This window comes from Lynx rufus, unplaced genomic scaffold, assembly GCF_022079265.1.
Source record: "Lynx rufus isolate CCGP_SWC_20201006 ecotype Redwood Valley unplaced genomic scaffold, mLynRuf1.p SCAF_3, whole genome shotgun sequence".
Taxonomy (NCBI): Eukaryota; Metazoa; Chordata; class Mammalia; order Carnivora; family Felidae; genus Lynx; species Lynx rufus.
In genome coordinates, this window is record NW_025814845.1 from 126142015 (window position 1) to 126162039 (window position 20025).

General features: G+C 34.4%; 1 protein-coding gene across 1 annotated transcript in view; it reads right to left on the reverse strand.

The window, feature by feature from the left end:
- The window catches only part of LRBA (LPS responsive beige-like anchor protein), a 792976-nt gene that overhangs the window by 653199 nt on the left and 119752 nt on the right, over window positions 1-20025 (reverse strand). The window contains exons 9-13 of the mRNA XM_047092315.1: window positions 18403-18549; window positions 6004-6201; window positions 5673-5806; window positions 3204-3312; window positions 2745-2897 (exon numbers count right to left, since the gene is read on the reverse strand). Coding sequence (XP_046948271.1) covers window positions 2745-2897; window positions 3204-3312; window positions 5673-5806; window positions 6004-6201; window positions 18403-18549 — 741 coding nt within the window. The remainder of the gene's footprint in view (window positions 1-2744; window positions 2898-3203; window positions 3313-5672; window positions 5807-6003; window positions 6202-18402; window positions 18550-20025) is intronic.

The following is a 20025-nucleotide window of genomic DNA, read 5'->3' on the forward strand; positions in this document are numbered from 1 at the left end:
TCTAAAAAGGAAATTAAAGAAAATTATTAACCAAGAAAAGGTAAGAAACAGAGTGCAGTAATACCAGGAACCTAAGAAAATGATATAATGAATTTTGTTTAATATTCCTCTATTACTAAGTATCTAATAAGAGGCTTTTTGACCACATCAAAAGAGATCCAAAGCCTTACAAATATGCTGCTTAGTGGACAAAAAAAGTGTCCGGTAAAAGGTTTAAAAAGTAACCTGAAACAATCTTGAAAAGAAATAAGATTGAAGGTCACAGAAGAGAAAGAGGTCAAATTTGAACCCAGAGATTAAAAGGTACAGCCTCCAGCTGCCTCCTTTGATTATTTCCAAATGGCAATCACAGTCAGCAGCTGTTTTTCTCTTTAACATTTGAAAAGACCAACTGAAAATAAGATACTATGACTCTAGAAAAGCAAAAAAGTCTGATTTTTTTTCCAACAACTAAAATAAGTACCTGTTATTCCAAACTAAACAGTGATAAACATTCCAAGTGGATCAAAAGGGAGAAGGGGAGAGAGGAAATTAACAGGTTTAAAATAATACAATGTCTAACAAAAACTTCAGATAGGGCATATACAATTATGCAATTTAATAAAAATTTGTTTCAAGTTCTGCTTAACACTACCACTATCAATATTCTTAAGACAATTTAATACAACATTAGGATTTAGCAAAGGTTTATTTATATACTTTATTACAAATTCATTTATATTCATTTAGAAGTAATTGGTTTGTTGTTATAGTGCTAAATAAATTATTGTACACAAATATAATTGTATATAATAATTTAAATTCATGTGAATAAAAATGATTAAATGAGACCAGTATACATTAGAAGCCTTCAAAAATGGTGACATTTCAGCTATTTCTGAAGAATTAAACTCACAAATATGTATACATACATATATACACATTGATATGTATGCATATTTGCAACAGAACAGAGATACAATTGATAGGAAATATTATATTTACATTGGAACTTTCCAGCTTTGATTTATATTTAGCAAATGAAAGTCAAATATAATTTGTATTTAACAGAAAATAAAGATTATAGCTGTTTTTTAAAAATACTGGCACTGCTTGGTAAGAATATGCAATGGGAAAAAGTCTCTTCAACAAATGGTGCTTGGAAAACTGGACAGCAGCATGCAAAAGAATGAAACTGGACCACTTTTTTACACCGTTCACAAAAATAAGCTCAGAATGTATTAAAGACTTGATGTGAGACCTGAAATCTTAAAAATCCTAGAAGAGAGCACAGGCAGTAATTTCTCCGAGACTGGCCATAGCAACATTTTTCTACCTATGTCTTCTGAGGCAAGGGAAATAAAAGCAAAACTACACTATAGGGACAACATCAAAATAAAAAGTTTCTGCATAGCAAAGGAAATGATCAACAAAACTAAAGGCAACCTACTGAATGAGAGAAGATGTTTGCAAATGACCTATCCAATAAAGGGTTAGTATCCAAAATATATAAAGAACTTACACAACTCAACACACCAAAAAAACAAACAACCCAATTAAAATTGGGCAAAAGACACGAACAGACATTTCTTCAAAGAAGACATCCAGATGGCCAACAGACACATGAACAGATGCTCATCACTCATCATCAGGGAATTGCAAATCAAAACTACATGAGTTATCACCTCACAACTGTCAAAATGGCTAAAATCAACAATAAGAACCAACTGTCAGCAAGGATGTAGAGAAAAAGAAATACTCTTGCACACTTAGTGGGAATGCAAAATGGTGCAGCCGCTGTGGAAAACACTATGGAGGTCCCTCAAAAAATTAAAAATGGAACTTCCCTATGATCCAGTAATCAACCTACTGAGAATTTTTCCAAAAAATACAAAAACACTAATTCAAAGGGATATACGCACCCCATGGGGCGCCTGGCTGGCTCAGTCTGGGCAGCATGTGACTTTTCATCTCAGGATCATGAGTTCTAGTCCCACATTGGGTGTAGAGACTAAGTAAATAAATATTTTTTTAAAAAGTAAAGGAATATATGCACCCCTATGTTTATAGCAGCATTGCTTCCAACAGTCGAAATGTGTAAGCAGCCCAAGCGTCTACCGATGAATGAATAAAGAAGATGTGGTACATACATATATAATCAAATATTATTCAGCCATAAAAAGGAATGAAATCTTGCCATTTGCAAGGACATGAATGGAGCTACAGAGTATAATGCTAAGTAAAATAAGTCAGTCAGAGAAAGACAAATACCATATGATTTCACTCATACGTGAAATTTAAACAAAATAAGTGAGTAAAAGGGGGAAAAAAACATAAAGACAAACCAAGAAACAGACTCTAAACTATAGAGAACACACTGATGGTTACCAAAAGGGAGCTGGGTAAGGGGATGTGTGAAATAGGTGGTAGGGGTTAAGGACTGCATTTGTTATGATAGCACTGGGTGATGTATGGAATTATTCAATCACTATACAATATACCTGAAACTAATATAACATCGTATTTTAAATGTGTTGGAATTTAAACTTAAAAAAAAAAATACTGACACTGCTTTACAAAAGAAAGAAAAGATAACACTTATTTGCAAATATATCTAAAAAAGAAAAAAAAAGCTTAGTCAAAAACTGCAATCTACAAAAATCATATATGACAACATATAGAAGAATAAAAGAAAACCTCATTATTGTAACTGTTCTCAACTACAAAAAGTTAGTGAAGATAGTAAAACAAAACCAATATATTACCTTGGCTGGAGTATGAATCCATATAGCTGGATTAAGAAGAATGTGATCACACAATTGTTTGAGTAGGGGCATCCCATTCTGCAGATTACTCAGATATTTTGAAAATGCAAGACAAAGTTCAAGTACTGCTCTGTTGACATGGGATTTGGAAGACTGAAAAGAAAAAAATAGATCAAAGGTCACTACCAATACAAGGCAAAGTAAGTACATTAAAGGTTCTCAATACCAGAAAAAAGTTGGCCCACAAACTGCTACAAGTTAAAGATGCCATGAGACTCGATGCCACATTTCTCTAAAAAAGCAATGGAAGCAAGGTAAAACAACAAAAGGTTATTTTAATTTTGGTAATTTTATGTAACAAGGAGACACACTTGCAGAAAGAATTGCTCAACCACTTAGGAGACCAAATCCATGCCCTCAAAATTAAGAACAAAATATATAATGCATCTCATACTTTACCTTTTCAAGACTATATCCTATTACCAAGAAGCCCTTGCAGGCAAGCATCTGCTCCTGCATAGCAATTGAGTTCTTCAACAACTCCATGATAAAAGCCAGCAAAGTTGAACTGGAACAAAAACAACAGGCAACAGTCTGAAAAACTTACTCTTTTAAAAAGACAAGGTGGGGAGGGGGATTAAATAGATGCAGGCTTTCATCTATCTTAATAAAAAGTCCTCTATTTCAAGGAAAATGAAGTTATAAAATTGTCTCCAACATTATTTGGGGACTGGAATTTGAATGCAGGATTAGGACTTAATTATTTATTTCACGTACTTTATCATCAACCTACTAATAAGTCAATTACTTACAAACAACATGAGAAACATATATAAACTGAACAAAAATTAGCAATGTCTAAAAACAAGTAATAAAATGGCTAACATAAGTATATTAAGGCCTTAAAGAATAGATATAACTTAGATTAGCAAGTATATTCAATTTTAGAGAGTTAGAGGCCAGAGGCAAAAGACACATGGAGCAAATACACTAGGAAAGAAATACTTAGAATGTGTTAGGGCTCCAGACTAGCCTGGTTAATGAAGAAGATAAAAAAGTAAATTTGGGGGGCGCCTGGGTGGCTCAGTCGGTTAAGCGTCCGACTTCAGCTCAGGTCACGATCTCGCGGTCCGTGAGTTCGAGCCCCGCATCGGGCTCTGGGCTGATGGCTCAGAGCCTGGAGCCTGCTTCAGATTCTGTGTCTCCCTCTCTCTCTGCCCCTCCCCCGTTCATGCTCTGTCTCTCTCTGTCTCAAAAATAAACAAACATTAAAAAAAAATTTTTTTTTAAAAAAAGTAAATTTGGAATTTACAAACCGAAGTCCTCAAACACTAATTCAACAATTTTGTACATTATCCCAAAAGGAAAATTGTAATTCTGTAGTCAGTTGAGAAGACTTTTAAAACTGAATAGGGGCTAGGGCCATGCTCCTATCCTCACTTTTAGAAATACACAAAATGGAATGGAATGAAGATCACCTGTTACCTCCTTTTCTCAAAGCCTCTGAGATACCCCCACAAACAAACTAGAAGCCAACCTCCTCCCTCGACACAAGTGCTTTTAAAACTGTCAGCAATTTTGGGGTGCCTTCGCTCAGTCCGTTAAGCGTCCGACTTTGGCTCATGTCATGATCTCATGGTTTGTGAGTTTGAGCCCCGCATTGGGCTCTGTGCTGACAGCTTGGAGCCTGGAGCCTGCTTCACAGATTCTGTGTCTTCCTTTCTCTCTAACCCTCCCTCACTTGTGTTCTGTGTCTCTCTCTCTCTCTCTCTCGAAAATAAATAATAAACATTAAAAAAATTTTTGTTAAGTCTTCATTTTCAATAAAGATAAAAATTTTAAAAAAAGAAAGGGAGAACCAAGAAAAAATAACTGAGCTCTGTTACAGAAGTTTCAGACCAGGACACATAAAAAAATTAATGAAGTAGCAATATGTCAAGGATAACTTTAATTATTTTAATGTAGACAATAAATACTTGATTTGATATCTCATTCATTTAAAAAAAAAAAAGTCACTTTGTTGCCTAAACATCTCAAGAGAATTATTACATCATGAAATACATACATTGATTAATTGATATCAAATTACACAAAATCAGGGAATTCTAAAAATGAATAATGAAACACTCATTTACTCAAATAATACATTAAACATAATTACTAGTCTCACTAGAATATACAGCCATGAAAAATTCATTTAGACACCCCTCCAATGTTTTATATTATGTCCTCTTATATCTTTGCCTTTTTTAGACTCTATACTGTAAGAGACAAATGTGTCCAACATACAATCTAGTATTTTCAAAAAGACCAAATGTAAATAATAAATGACATCATTAAAAATTTCAGTTTTAATTTAGTTATATGCAATAATTAAAATGAAAAGCTAAATCCCCATAATGAATCACTGCCATGTAATAATCTAAAATAACTTTTTAAATTAGAATGATAGACAAAAATGTATTCATTTTTGCTAAATCATTATTTCTAAATTTATTCTAAGAGAAGTTTATTATATTTTTTACAGCTTCCATATTTCCTACTGATAAAGAATTTAGATTACTACTACCTTTTTTTTTTTTTTTGAAAGAAAGAGAGACTGCAAGTGGCACAAAGGGGCAGAGGGAAAGAATCTTAAGCAGGCTCCATGATCAGCACAGAGCCCGACATGGGGCTGGATACCACCACCCTGATATCATGACCTAAGCCAAAACCAAGAGGTGGATGCTCAATCATGAGCCACCCAGATGCCCCTAATACTACTATTACTGACAGGAATTTGTAGTAACCTTTAAAGTTCACAAATTTCTTTACATACATTCTTTTAACCCTACCAACAAATTTAAAAGGCAGAAAAAATATTGTGCAGCTCAACAGTAATAAAAGTCATCCTCACATCCACTTCAAGAACAAAATAATGGCACTCACCATATAGTCAAGTCAACCTCATCAGATAAATATTGCCTATAATCCAACTGTGCAAAAAGTGGAAACAGCACTTGTACTCCTCCAATTGAATGCATAGCACTTTGAATGGAATGTGTTAAAACTGCTTTCACATCCTTGTAAAACAGAAAACACAGTAAAGATTCCAATGATTTCCTTTCCCAAACAATAAAAAAAGCATAACAAGAACAATACCTTATATCACATTTATTAATAGAAGCTACCTAATATACCTCACTAAAATTTACCATGAAAAATATTCTTAAAAGATTATATATAAAAAATAAAAAATAAAAAATGTCATAGCTAGTACCTGGAGCATGAGTGCATGCGGTGAATGAACAAAAATTGAAGGGTTGTCCTTAGGGGATGATTCAAGGCAGAGCTGGGCATCTGTAGCACGTGGATTGTACGTGAATGCAATGGCACTAGAAAGTTTGCCATCATACAAAAGAAGTTTGTGGTGCTCAGCAAGAAACAGATCACTTTCCGCTTTGAATTTAAATGTACCCTAAAAATAAAGAGTAAAACAGTTAAAACAGTATTCCACAAAAAGAAAATCTAGATACAAATCACCAGATACAAAAATTTAAGGAATATATCTTTAATCATTTTCCTAACAATATCAAGTAAGAAGAGCCCTATTTCATTGCTTCTTTAGTAGACTGTATTCATTTTAAAGATACAATGAAAATCAAGTCGGTATTAAAACCTTACATTTGGGGCGCCCGGGTGGCTCAGTCGGTTAAGCATCCGACTTCGGCTCAGGTCATGATCTCACAGTCCGTGAGTTCGAGCCCTGTGTCGGGTTCTGTGCTGACAGCTCAGAGCCAGGAGCCTGTTTCAGATTCTGTGTCTCCCTCTTTCTCTCTCCTCCCCCGCTCATGCTCTCTTTCTTCTCAAAAATAAATAAACGTCAAAAAAAAAATTTTTTTTAAACTTACATTTAAAAAGTATAAAACGTAGTGTCCTATGGCACATATTTTATCATTATTTTCACTGTACTTCGTCTTTTTTGGATTTTTTTTGTAAGAGAGAGAGAGGAAGAGCGTGAGTGGGAGAGAGGGACAAAGGGAGAGAGAGAAGGGGAATCCCAAGCAGTTTCTGTGCTCCATGCAGAGCCTGACACTGGGCTCAATCCCACAACCCTAAGATCATGACCTGTGCCCAAAACAAGAGTCAGACACTCAACCAACTGAGCCACCCAGGTGCCCCCTTTTTGGATTTCTTTCATTGTGGTTATTAACACAGTACATAAAATGTACCATCTTAAACATTTTTAAGTGTACAGTACAGTAAGTAGTATTAACTATATGCATATTGTTATATAACAAATCTCTAGAACTTTTACATCATGTAAAACTGAAGTTCAGTATATATTTAACATCTCATTTCTACCACTCCCCATTCCCTGGCAACCACCATATTCTACCTTCTGATTCTGTAAGTGTGACTTTTTTGTAACTCATATAAGTGTAATCTTTTTATTTGCATACTTTTTCTTATTTCACTTAGTATCATGTCTCAAGCTTGACTACGTGGTAGCATGCATCAGAATTTCCTTCTTTTTAAAACTAAATAGTATTCCACTGTACATATATACTACATTGTATCTATTCATGTGTCCATGGACAATTAGGTTGCTTCAACCTCTTAACTATTGTGAATGATGCTACAATAAACTTGAATATGAAAATATCTCTTTCAGATCCTGCTTTTAATTCTTCTGCATATGTACACAAAAGTAAGAAAGCTCAATCATAGGGTAATTCTAATCTTGATTCTTAAAGAACCACCATACTGCTTTCCATAGAGCCTACAGCATTCTACATCTTCACTAAACATCCCCATATATGCATTCCACATATGCACTAAACAGTGCATACGGGTACATATTTCTCCATACCCTAGCCAATACTTATTATTTTCAGTTTTGTTTTTTACACTAGCCATCCTAATGTGGTATGAGGTGGTATCTACTGTAGTTCTGATCTGCATTTCTCTGCTGATTTGTAATGTTGACCATCTTTTCATGTTTGTTTGCAATTTGAGTATCTTCTTTGGAGAAATGTTTATGCAAGTCTTTTGCCCACTTTTTTAGTGGGTTATTTGGAGATTTTTGTTGTTCAGTTGTAGGACTTCATTATAGATTCTGGATATTAACCCTTTATCAACTATATGGTTTTGTAACATGTTTTCTCACTTCACAGTTCGCCTTTTCACTCAATTCCTTGATACATAAAAGCTTTGACATGCCAAAGATTTTGAGATGGAAGACCCATTTGTCTATTTTTATCTTTGTTGCCTGTTTTGGTGTCATATCCAAAACATCACTGTCAAACTCAATGTCATGATGATTTTCCTCTGCTTTCAGGTAGGAACCTTATATGTCTTAGGTTTAGGTCTTTAATTCATTTTGAGTTAATTCTGATATATGTTGTAAAGTAAGGATCAAAATTCACTATTTACCGTGTAGATATCTACTTTTCACAAATTCAGGTTTTAAAAAGACTAGCTAGCCAGGGGCACCTGAGTGGCTCAGTCGGTAAAGCGTCGGCTCTGGCTCAGGTCATGATCTCATGGTTCCTGAGTTCAAGCCCCCACGTCGGACTCTATGCTGACAGCTCAGAGCCTGGAGCCTGCCTCAGATTCTGTGTCACCCTCTGTCTGCCCCTCCCCCACTTGCACTCTGTCTCTCGCTCTGTCTCTAAAATAAATAAACATTAAAGAAAAAAATGTTTTAAGACTATCCTTTCTCCATTGTGTGTGGTGTTTGCATCTTTGTAGAAGATCATTTGAGTATATGTGCAAAGATTTATTTCCAGACTCTCAATTCTGTTCTATTAGTCCATAGGTCTACCTTTATGCAAGCACCATAATGTTTTGATTACTATCCCTTTGTAATATGTCTTGAAATCGAGAAGTGTGAGACCTCTAATCATGTTCTTCTTTTTCAAGGTTGTGGCTATCTGGAGACCCTTGAAATTTCATATAAATTTTAGGGATTTTTTTTTCCATTTCTGCAAAAAAATACTATTTGGATTTTGATAGGAACTGTACTGAATTTGTACATCACGTTCAGCAGTATGCATTCTTTAACAATTGCAAGTCTTTCAATCCATGAACTGAGGGTATCATTCCATTTTGTGGCTTCTTTGATTTCTTTCAACAATGTTAATAGACTTTTCAGTGTACAAGTCTTAAGCCATCCTTAGGTAAGTTGTTCCTAAGTATTCCTTTTTTATGCTTTTGTAAATGAGATTGTTGTTTTATTTTCCTTCTCAGGTTGTTCACTGTTGGTATAGAGAGACACAGCTGATTTTTGTTCTTGGCTTGTATCCTGCAAGCTTGTTGAATTTATCAGTTGTAACAGGTTTTCATTTAGAATTTTCTACATATAAGATCAAGTCATCTGTGAAAAGATAATTTTACTTCATCCCTTCCAACTGGGATGCCTTTTATTTCCTCCTCTTGACTAACTGCTCTAAGACTGCGAGGACTGTGGCCTACAGAAATGGTGAGAATGGGAATCCTTGCCTTGTTCCTGTTCTTAGAGGAAAAGCTTTCAGTCTTTCACTAATGCATATGTCAGCTGTGGGCTTTTCATATGTAGCCTTATTATTTTGAAGTAGTTTCCTTCACTAGTAATTTGTTGAGTGTTTTTATAATTAAAGAATAAATTTTGTCCAACAGTTTTTTTGCATCAATTGAGATGACTGTGTGGTTTGTGTCCTTTACTCTGTTAACATGTATATTGCAATGATTGACTTTCATATGTCCTCCATTCCAGGACTAAGTCTCTGCTGGTGACAGACTATGATCCTTTTGGTGTGCTCTTGAATTTGCCTTGTTAGTATTTTGTTGAGGATTTTTGCATCAAAATTAATCAGGGATACTGGTCTATAGTTATCTTGTAGTGCCTTTGGCTGTGGTATCAAAGTAATGCTGACCTCCTAAATTGAGTTTGGAGGGTGTCTGGTGGCTTAGCTGAGCATCTGACTCTTAGTTTCAGCTCAGATCATGACCTCACAGTTTTGTAGGGTCGAGCCCCGCGTCAAGGTCTGCACTGACAGTGCGAAGCCTGCTTGAGATTCTGTCTCCCTCTCTCTCTGCCTCTCCCCTACTCATTCTGTCTTTCAAAATAAATAAACTTTAAAAAGTTATGAGTTTGGAAGTATTCCCTCCTCTTCATTTTTTGAAAGAGTTGAGGAAGATTGTTTTAAATTCTTCTTTAATGTTTGAATACTCCAGTGAAATCCTATGCAGTACACAGCTTTTCCTTGTTCAGAGGTTTTGGATTATGGATTCAATGTCCTTAGTACCTACAGTCTCTTCAGATTTTCTCTTGATAGGCAGTGTGTTTCCAAGAATATCCATTTCTTCTATATTATTCAATTTGCTGATATAAAATTGTTCATAGTAGTCTCCTAATTCTTTTTAGATTCATGGCATTAGTAATAATTCTTCTTTCATTTTATTTTTTTTTCTTCTTTCATTTCTTTTAGTTATTAGGTCTTCTCTTTTATCTTAATCTAGCTAAGAACTTGTCAGGTTTGTAGATCTTTAAAAAAAAACTCTTAGTTTTGTTAATTTTTTTTTCTTTTATTGTTCTAGTCTCTATATCATTTATTTCTACTTTGAATATTTATCACGTCCTTTCCTCTGATAACTTTGGGATTACTTTGCTCTTCTTTTTCTAGTTCCTTGAAGGGAAAAATTAGTTATTGATCTGAGATCTTCCTTTTTTATTTTAAAGGACTATAAACATTCCTCTTGGTATTGCTTTCCCTAAATCCCATAAAGTTTGATATGTTGTCTTCACTTGGCTCCAGAAATTTCCTGGGGATTTCTTTGACACACTAGTTGTATGAGAGTGTGTTGTTTGATTTCCACAAATTTGTGTATTTTCCAGATTCCTTCTACTATTGACTTAATTGTATTGGGGTAAAAAAAAGTATTTGGTATTATGATTTCAGGATTATTAAATTTGTTAATTTTGTGGCCTAATATGTTGTCTATCCTGAAGAATGTCCCATAGGAGCTTGAGAAGGATGTGTATTCTATTGGTGTTTGGTGGGGTGTTCTGTATGTGTTTGTTAGGGTCCAACTGGTCTACATTGTTGTTCATGGTCTCTGTTTCTTTAGTAATCTCTCTGGTTGGTCTATCCGTTAATAAAAGGGTTTTGAAATGTCCTACCATTATTGTGTTAATACATACTTCTCCCTTCAATTCTGTCAAGGTCTGTTTCATATATTTTGCAGCCATAAAGTTAGGTGTATATATTTTTAATTATTATATCTTCCTCGTGAATTGACACTTTTATCATTATATAATTTCCTTCTTTGAGTCTTGTAACAGATTTTGAATTAAAGTCTAATTTGGAGGAGCGTCTGGGTGGCCCAGGCAGTTCAGTGTCTGACTCTTGATTTCAGCTCAGGTCATGATCCCAGAGTCAAGGGATTGAGCCCCGTGTCAGGCTCCACAATGAGTGTGGAACCTACTGAAGATTTTCTCTCCCTGTGGCCCTCTCCCCTGCTTGCACACACACTCTCTCTCTCTCTCTTTCTCTCTCTCTCTCTCAAATGAATAAATGAAGTCTATTTTTTCTGATATACACATGGCCAACCCTGCTCTCTTTTGCTTACCATTTGCATGGACTATCTTCTTCCATCCCTTCATATTCCATATTAGACCTATGGTGTCTCTCTTATAGACCAAAGACAGTTGGGTTTTGTTTTTTTAAATCCATTAGCCAATGGGTGATGGGTATTAAGGAGGGCACTTATGATGTGCACTGGCTGTTATTTTTAAGTGACAAATCACTAAATTCTACTCTTGAAACCAATATTACACTCTATGATAACTAACTAGAATTTAAATAAAAATTTAGGAGAAAAAAATCCATTTAGCCTATTTCTTTTAAGTGAGAAGTTTAATGCATTTACATTTAAAGTAGTTAGCGACTCACTATTGCCATTTTTGTTCACTATAATTTGCTAATTGACTTCTTTTATATGCCAATGATGGTTGGTATTTATATCCCTTTCTCCTTTTGTGTTAAGTTCTATAGGTATTTTCTTTGCCATATCCATAGGAATTACATAAAACATGTTAAAGTTATAAAACTATTTTTTTTTTACTTTTTTTAGACATTTATTTATTATTGAGAGACAGAGAGAGACAGAGCATGAGCATGGGAGGAGGAGAGAGAGGAGGAGACAGAATCCCAAGCAGGCTCCAGGCTCTGAGATGTCAGCACAGAGCCCGATGCAGGGCTCAAACTCACAAACCCGTGAGACCATGACCTAAGCCGAAGTCGGACGCTTAACCAATTGAGCCCCCCAGGCATCCCTATAATATTCTACTTTAAGCCAATAACGGCTTAAGTTCAATCACATACAAAACCTTTACACATTTACATCTCCATCACCCGATTTTATGTTAGTGATATCAAAAATTACATCTTTTCATATTATGTATAGATTTAGATTTTTATGCTTTTTCTCTTAAAGTCTGTATCAGAATTGAAAGTAATTTATGCAGGGGCGCATGGGTGGCTTAGTCAGTTAAGCATCTGACTCCCGGTTTCAGCTCCGGTCATGATCTCACATTAAGTTCAAGTCCCACATCGGGCTCCACGCTGACAGTGCAAAGCCTGCTTGGGATCTCTCTCCCACTCCTTCTTTCTCTGTCTCTCCTGATCTCTCTCTCTGTCTCAAAATAAATAAATAAACTTAAAAAAAGTGATTTATGCACTAACATTACAAGATTACAAGATTCTATATTTGCGTATATATTTACCTTTACCAGAAAGCTCATATTTTATCCTTTAAATCATTCTTGTTTTTTTTTTTTAGGTTTATTTTTTTAGACAGACAGCATGAGCAGGGGAAGAGGCAGAGAGAGACGGGAACAGAGGATCCACAGCAGGCTCTGTGCTGAGAGCAGAGAGCCCGATATGGGGCTCAAACCCACAAATCATGAGATGACTTGAGCTGAAGTAGACTGAGGCACCCAGGCGCCCCTTAAACCATACTTCTAAGTAATCACAGACAAGGATTTTTTTCTTTAGTTTAACTATAACCACTTAAAGCTAAATGGAACATCTTTTACAACAAAGACTTGCTGGATTCAACTTGTGAATTCTGCTTCAATACTGCTATAAAAAAAAAATGTAAAACATGCTAAGACTGCCTTTATCTTTCTGACTTTTACACAAAACATTTTAAAAGCTTTAATATATTATTTTTCTAAAATTTCTGCCCCCTTGATAAGCAGTTAATAAATCTGTAAGCATTGATTTAATATTCTTTTTTAATTTAATGAAAGCTGATTACAAAGGGAATTTTAGCATAAGTGAAATAAATGCTTTTAAATAATAAATACTTTTCAGGGGAAATGTCATTTGGGCAACCTACAAAAGCTAACCTATTTACCAACTTACAATATATAGACATATAATATGGGAGATTATATAATTCATTTTCCAAAGGCAGAAACTAAGAAAGTCTAAAGAAATAAGTGACTTCTTTGAGTACACAAAGTTAATCTGTGGCAGAGTAAAGATCAGAAACTAGTTCAATTAAACAAATAATTTAGCCTGTGCTACTATTCAAAGTACAGTATGTCAACATTAGCAGGTAAAAATTTTGAAAACAAATAGCTAAACATTTTTTCTACTTTGTTTGGAATTGAGGAATAAATCACTACCACTAACCAACCTAAACAAAACTAAATCTAAAACTAAAACTAAGACTTTCACATATTTCAGGAATTGCTGCTAAATTTATAGAAACAATATTCATGTGTAAATACTATTTGGTATGATTAATTAAAATAAAAAAATACCCTTTCAAAGTACTTAAAGCAACATGGTACTTCATCAAACACTAAGACAATATGAAAGAAGTATTTAACCCTTTATTTCTTTTGAAATATTTATTATTTTAATCTTTAAAGCACTGAATCAATTGCAATTGCCTAGAAGCAATCCTGAGATTGCTGGTTTTCCATATCCCTGCTACCTTAAGTTATAAGGGGTTCTCTAAAACATGGATTATACAACACAACAGATTTCAACAGTAAAAAATAAAGCAAGAAGTAATTCTAGGATCATCAATTTCTCACATAACATGATTTTCAGTACAGTTTTATCACTATCTGACCATCCATATGAGGAAAAGATGACTCAAATGTTAGAGATGACTACCGATAAGATTTTTGACCTAGCACTAATACCAGCAGTTATTTCTACACATTTACCATTAAGATGCCTTTCTGGACCTCAGTATACTTCATGGATAAGAATATAAACTATGACCAAGTGTGATTATCCTGGGAACAAAAGGTTGATTTAACAATATCTGAACAATTTAATATACTATATTAATAAAAACAAAAGACAACAATCGTGATCATCCCAAAAGAAGCACAAAGAACAAATGACAAAATCCAGCAACGTTTCATGATGAAAACACTCAACAGACTAGGAATAAAAGTGAACTTCCTCAAATAAACAAAGAACATCTACAAACAGCTAACAGCAAACACCATACTGATGGCAAAAAAAATGGAATGCTTTTTCTCCTAAGATCAGTAAAAATACAGGGATGTCTGCTTTCAACACTTTTCTTGTTTTTTCTTTTTTAATTTAATTGCAGTAAAACCACTTAACAGAAGATCTATCCTCTTAACAGATATTCAGTGTACAATACAGTATTTTTATAGGCACAATGTTGTACAGCAGATCACTCGAACTTGTTCACCTTGTATAACTGGAATTTTATACCCACTGATTGTCAATTCTCCTTTTCTCTCTCCCCCAGCCCATGGCAACCACCCTTCAATTCTTTGTTTCTATGAGTTTGATATTTTAGATATCTCCTATGAGTGGAATCATGCATTATTTGCCTTTCTATGACTGATATATGTGTCTCCCTCTCTCTCTGCCACTCCCCTGATTGCACTCTGTCTCTGTCTCTCTCTCTCTCTCTCTCAAAAATAAATAGAATTAAAAAAAAAATTTTTTACAGATACTAAAAATAGCCAAAACAATCTTGCAAAAGAACAAAGTTGGAGGACTCAGGCTTCCTGACTTAAAAAATGAATTACAGAGGTGCCTGAGCGGCTCAGTCGGTTAAGTGTCTGACTCTTGATTTCAGCTCAGGTCATGATTTCACTTTATGAGTTTGAGCCTTGCATCGGCCTCTATGCTGACAGTGCAATGCCTGCTTGGGATTCTCTCTTTCTCTCTCCCTCTCTCACTGCCCCTTTCTCTCTCTCTCTCTCTCAAAATAAATAAATTAACTTAAAAAAATGTATTACAAAACTGCAGTATTCAAGACTGTGTTCTACTGGCCTAGGGATACAGTTCGATGAAACAGAATTTAAAGTCCAGATATAAACACTTAGATTTAAGACACATAGTATCTATACTCATACTGACTGTAAACTATGTAAACACTCCAATTAAAAGGAAAGATTATCAGAGTTGATAAAAAAGCAAAACTCATTTTATAAAATTCAATATGTCTCTGATAATAATTCTCAGGAAACCAGAAATGGAAATTTCCCAACTCGATAAAAGGCATCTATAAAATATGTATGATTGCTTTCCCCCTAAAATCAGAAACAACGCAAAAATGTCTATTCTCACCAGTTCTATTTAATTATTTATACTGGTGGTCTTAGTACAAAACAAAAAAGGGAAGAGGCATAAAGACTGGAAATGAAGAAATAAAATTTACAGTCTATAATAACATATGTATAGGAAATCCTAGAATACTCTAGTAAAAGTAATAGCAAATTTAGCAAGGTCAATAAACAAAATTCAACTATACACTAGAAACAAATAATTAGAAACTGAGACTTGAAATACAACTTATTACTTGAAAAACATTAAACACTTAAGAATACATTTAACAAAATGTATATATCACCTATACAAAGAAAACCAAAAAACAGTGCTGGAAGAAATTAAAGAAAACCTAAATAAATAGAGAGATACATCATATTCACAGGCTGGAAAAATCAGTATCAGTAGGATGGCCAATTCTTCTCTAATTGATCTAATATTCAATATAATACCAAATAAAATCCCAGTAGACATTTCTCTAGAAATTGATAAGCGAGTTCTAAAAAATATATCTGGAAATGCAAAGGGTTTAGAAAGCCAAAACAATTTGAAAAAGAAAAATAAAGTGAGGTTTCAGACTTCCTGTTTTCAATGCTCACTGTGAAACTAACATTAATCAAAATAATACCGTATTGGCATAAGAAAGACATATAAGTCATTGAAATACAAAGATGCCAAGGTAAGGCAATGGAGGAAGAATGCAATTTATAAAACAACAGTACTGGGACACGAGGGTGTCCATATTGGCGGGGGGGCAGGGAGGGAAGAACCTTGACCCTTGACACAAAAAATAACTTAAAATGGATCACAGGCCTAAACAAAAATGCTGAAACTGTAAGAGAAAAACACATGAGAAAATCTTTCCAACCAATCTGTTCTTCAAAAGACACATTACGAAAACAAAAAGGTGGAGCACCTGGCTGGCTCAGTCAGTGGAGAGTACAACTCTTGATGTCAGTTCAGGTCATGATCCCAGGGTTCTGGGATCAAGCCCCACACTGGGCTCCATACTGAGCATGGAGCCTGCTTAGGATTCTCTCTCTCTCCCCCCCTCTGCCCCTCTCCCCCACGCATACTCATTCTCTCTCCTAAAAAAAAAAAAAAAAAAAAAAAAAAGGAAGGAAAGAAGAACGAAAGAATGAAAGGAAGAAAGAAAAGTTTTAAAATAAAGAAAGAAAATAAGACAAGACACAAACCGGGGGAGAAATATTTGTAACTCATATATCTGATAAAATTCTTGTGTACAGAATATATAAAGAAATCTCAAAACTTAATAAGAAAACAACCAACCAAACAAAAAATACACAAAAGATGTGAACACACTTCACAAAGGAACATACAAAAATGATCAATAAGCAAAAAAAAAGATGCTTGGGATCTCTACTCATTATAATAAGCAAATTAAAACCAAACTGAAATACAGCTACATACTCACTGAGATGCCTAATATTAAAAAGACCAGCAATACAAGATGTTAAGGATGTGGAGCAAGTAGAAAGCTCATATACTGCTTATAGAAATGTAAAATTATACAACTACCTTGGAAGAGGGTTTGGCAACTTCAGTTACCATATCAGTTAGTAATTCCACTCTTAAATATTTATGAAATAAAATTATGTGGCAGCAAAAAGATTTATACACCAATATTCAGAGCAGCTTGTTCCTAACAGCCCAAAACTGGAAATAACCCTAATGTCCATCAATAGAAGAATGCATTAAAAAAGTGTAGATATGGGGGCATCTGGCTGGCTCAGTCAATAAAGCATGCGACTCTTGATCTTGGGGTTATAAGTTGGAGCCCCATGATGGGTGTAGTGATTAGTTAAAAAAAGGAATAAAATCCTTTTTAAAAAAATTGTGATATATTAATACAATGGAATGCTACTTAGCGATAAAAAGAAAGAAACTACTACAACATAACAACATGGGATGACTCTCACAAGAAACCAAACTCTAAGGAGCACATGCTGCATGATTCCACTTACATAAAACCTTAAGAAAAACAAATCTACTCTAGTGACAGAAAGCAGATTAACAGTTTCTCTCAAGAAGAATGCAGTGGAGTTAGAGAAGTGGAAGGAACTGACTGGGAAGGGGCACAACTGAACATTTGCAGGAACAGAATTATTCCATTTATTTAATGTTGTGGGAGTTACACTTTTGTCAAAACTAATTAAAATAAAAATATACTGAATGTAATGGTATGTAAATCAACTCAGGAAAATTGGTTTTGTTTTCAGAAAAACAGAGCAGACTAACATGCTCCTTGAAACCAAACTAGAGTAACAATGGCTTAACCCAGAGATTCCCATTTTTTTTTTTAATGTTGATTTATTTGGAGCAGGGGAGGGACAGAGAGACAGGAGAGAGAGAAAGAATGTCAAGCAGGCTCCTTGCTGCCAGCACAGAGCCCAACACAGAGCTCGAACTCAGGAACTATGAGATCAATGTCCTAAGCTGAAATCAGAGAAGTTGCTTAACCAACTGAGCCACCCAGGCACCCCACAAATTTTCTTAGTTCATGACAGTCTTAGCATTGCAGTAACTGTTTATGGTGCTTTAGATCAAAATAAATACTACTAAATAGTTTGGTTCAAACAACTTTATATTTTAATAATTTAACAACCATTTGAAAAAATTAAGGAACAAGTCAAAAGAAAAAATGTCTCTTTCATTATATTAGCAAAATTAGTTATTAATTTTTATGCATATTGAACAATGCATGAACTCTCTCAAATTTGGAATCAGATTTCACACCATCATCCTCATTTCCTTTTCCACATTAATTTCCACATGGTACTTGTTTTTAATCACAGTAACTGTTGAAAATTTAGTTATGCAAAAACTGACATCATCAAATGCAGCATGAATGCAAGTTGAAACTTGAGCTAGTAGTATGCACAGAGGCCCACATGACAAGTATACTGTGTTTCCCTCAAAAATGTAAAGTATCCTTCAGATTCCTGTGACTTCCCTGTAGTGTCCCTGATTACTCTTTCAATTTTGTCCCATGCATCACCTACCTTTAAATCAAGTTCAACTAGCACTGGTTAAGCAATGAACAGCAAGTAAAGTACCTTATATCCCAGTCCCAACTGATAAATAGCAAAAATCTGAGCAGCATTAAGAGCTTCACTAAAAAGGTAAACTGCAGTCATCTGACCACAGAATACTCTATTTGCATCTGCTGTTTCTGACGAGCCCAGGAAACATTTGTCAAAGGTCTGTGAAAGAAAACAGATTGTATTAAAGAAAAAACAACAATATCTCCTCCAGAAATAATAACCTATATTGATTAAATGTTTCAGGATAAATTTTGGTATAAATGTTTCGTCTGTTCTAATCTGGCTAAATTAAAATAATTCATTTAGCATTTCACTTAATTCATTATTATCAAGTGTAGAGATCAAGAAAGACATCATAAAAAAGGAGAAAGCCGAAGTTTTCCAGAGTACAATAAATAAAATCTGACGACAAAGTGTATGTAAGAAAGAAGAGTCAAAGAAATCATGATGGATTCTGAAGGTTCATACTTCAGTAACCAAAAAAGCAAATGGAAGAACAGTCTTTGTTATAAGAAGGAAAATCATGAGTTACGTTTAGGACATAATCTGCCTTTCGGCGAGTTAATATGTATGGAGCCAACATGAATGGAGAAGCAGGGTTCTGTAAGTTTGGTGAGAAGTTAAAAGTGTAAAGACAGACTTTTGCAGATATCAAGGTATAGACAATGGGTGAGATCATGGGATACAATCTCTCAAATATGTAAATCCAGAAAAGCAGATGCATGTATCTCTTCTAACGTTAAAAAGAAAAAAATTCTCTTAACATCTAGGTTACAAACCACATTTTAAAAATCCATGTGTCCACAAAGAAAGACTAAAGTTCTTCACATCCCTTTAAATGGTTATGCAACAAAAAAACCATTAGAAAGAATGTTGAAAAATAAATACGTATTGATATTAGGGAATACAGAAAAGTTGTTAACATTTGGCTTCTCAAGACAATCCACCTAAGTCAAATCACTGTTTCACATGCTGGTGATCTTGGCAAATTACTTAATCTCTCTGTGCTTCAGTCTCCTTACCTGTAAAATGGGAGATTATAATAGTACTTATCTTGCAAGGTTGGTGCTTTTAGAAAATAAACGTATTTATTACAATGCTTGGAGTACAAGAAGCACTCAATAAAAGTTAACATAAGGAAAAAACAGGTCAAAAAACAACATATATATCTGATCCCCTTTTTGTGTTTTCAAAAAAAAAAAAAAGGAGAGCTAACATTTACTGAGCACTTACTCTGTACAAGGCACTCTACTAATTAATTTGTAAACAGTATCTCATGTAGTTATCACATTAACCTTCTGAGATACGTACTATTTTACACCCATTTTCAGGTGGAGAAAACTTAGGCCTAATATATTAAGGTCATACAGTCAGTAAGTGACAGAGCTGGGATTCAAACCTAAGACCATCTGTTACAAAAACCCAAGCTCTTAAGATTATCATTACATAATACGTAAATATGCGTAGCATAGGATATAAAAGAAGAATTTAATGGTGAATGGTGTAATGGTTTGTAATCATTTTCCTATTTATATTTTTCAAGTTTTCTATTTGAAAATGTAATTGGTGGGGAAAAAAGAACATTTTAATTTAATTCCTATTGAAAATTTCAAATTTAATTTGAATTGTACATAT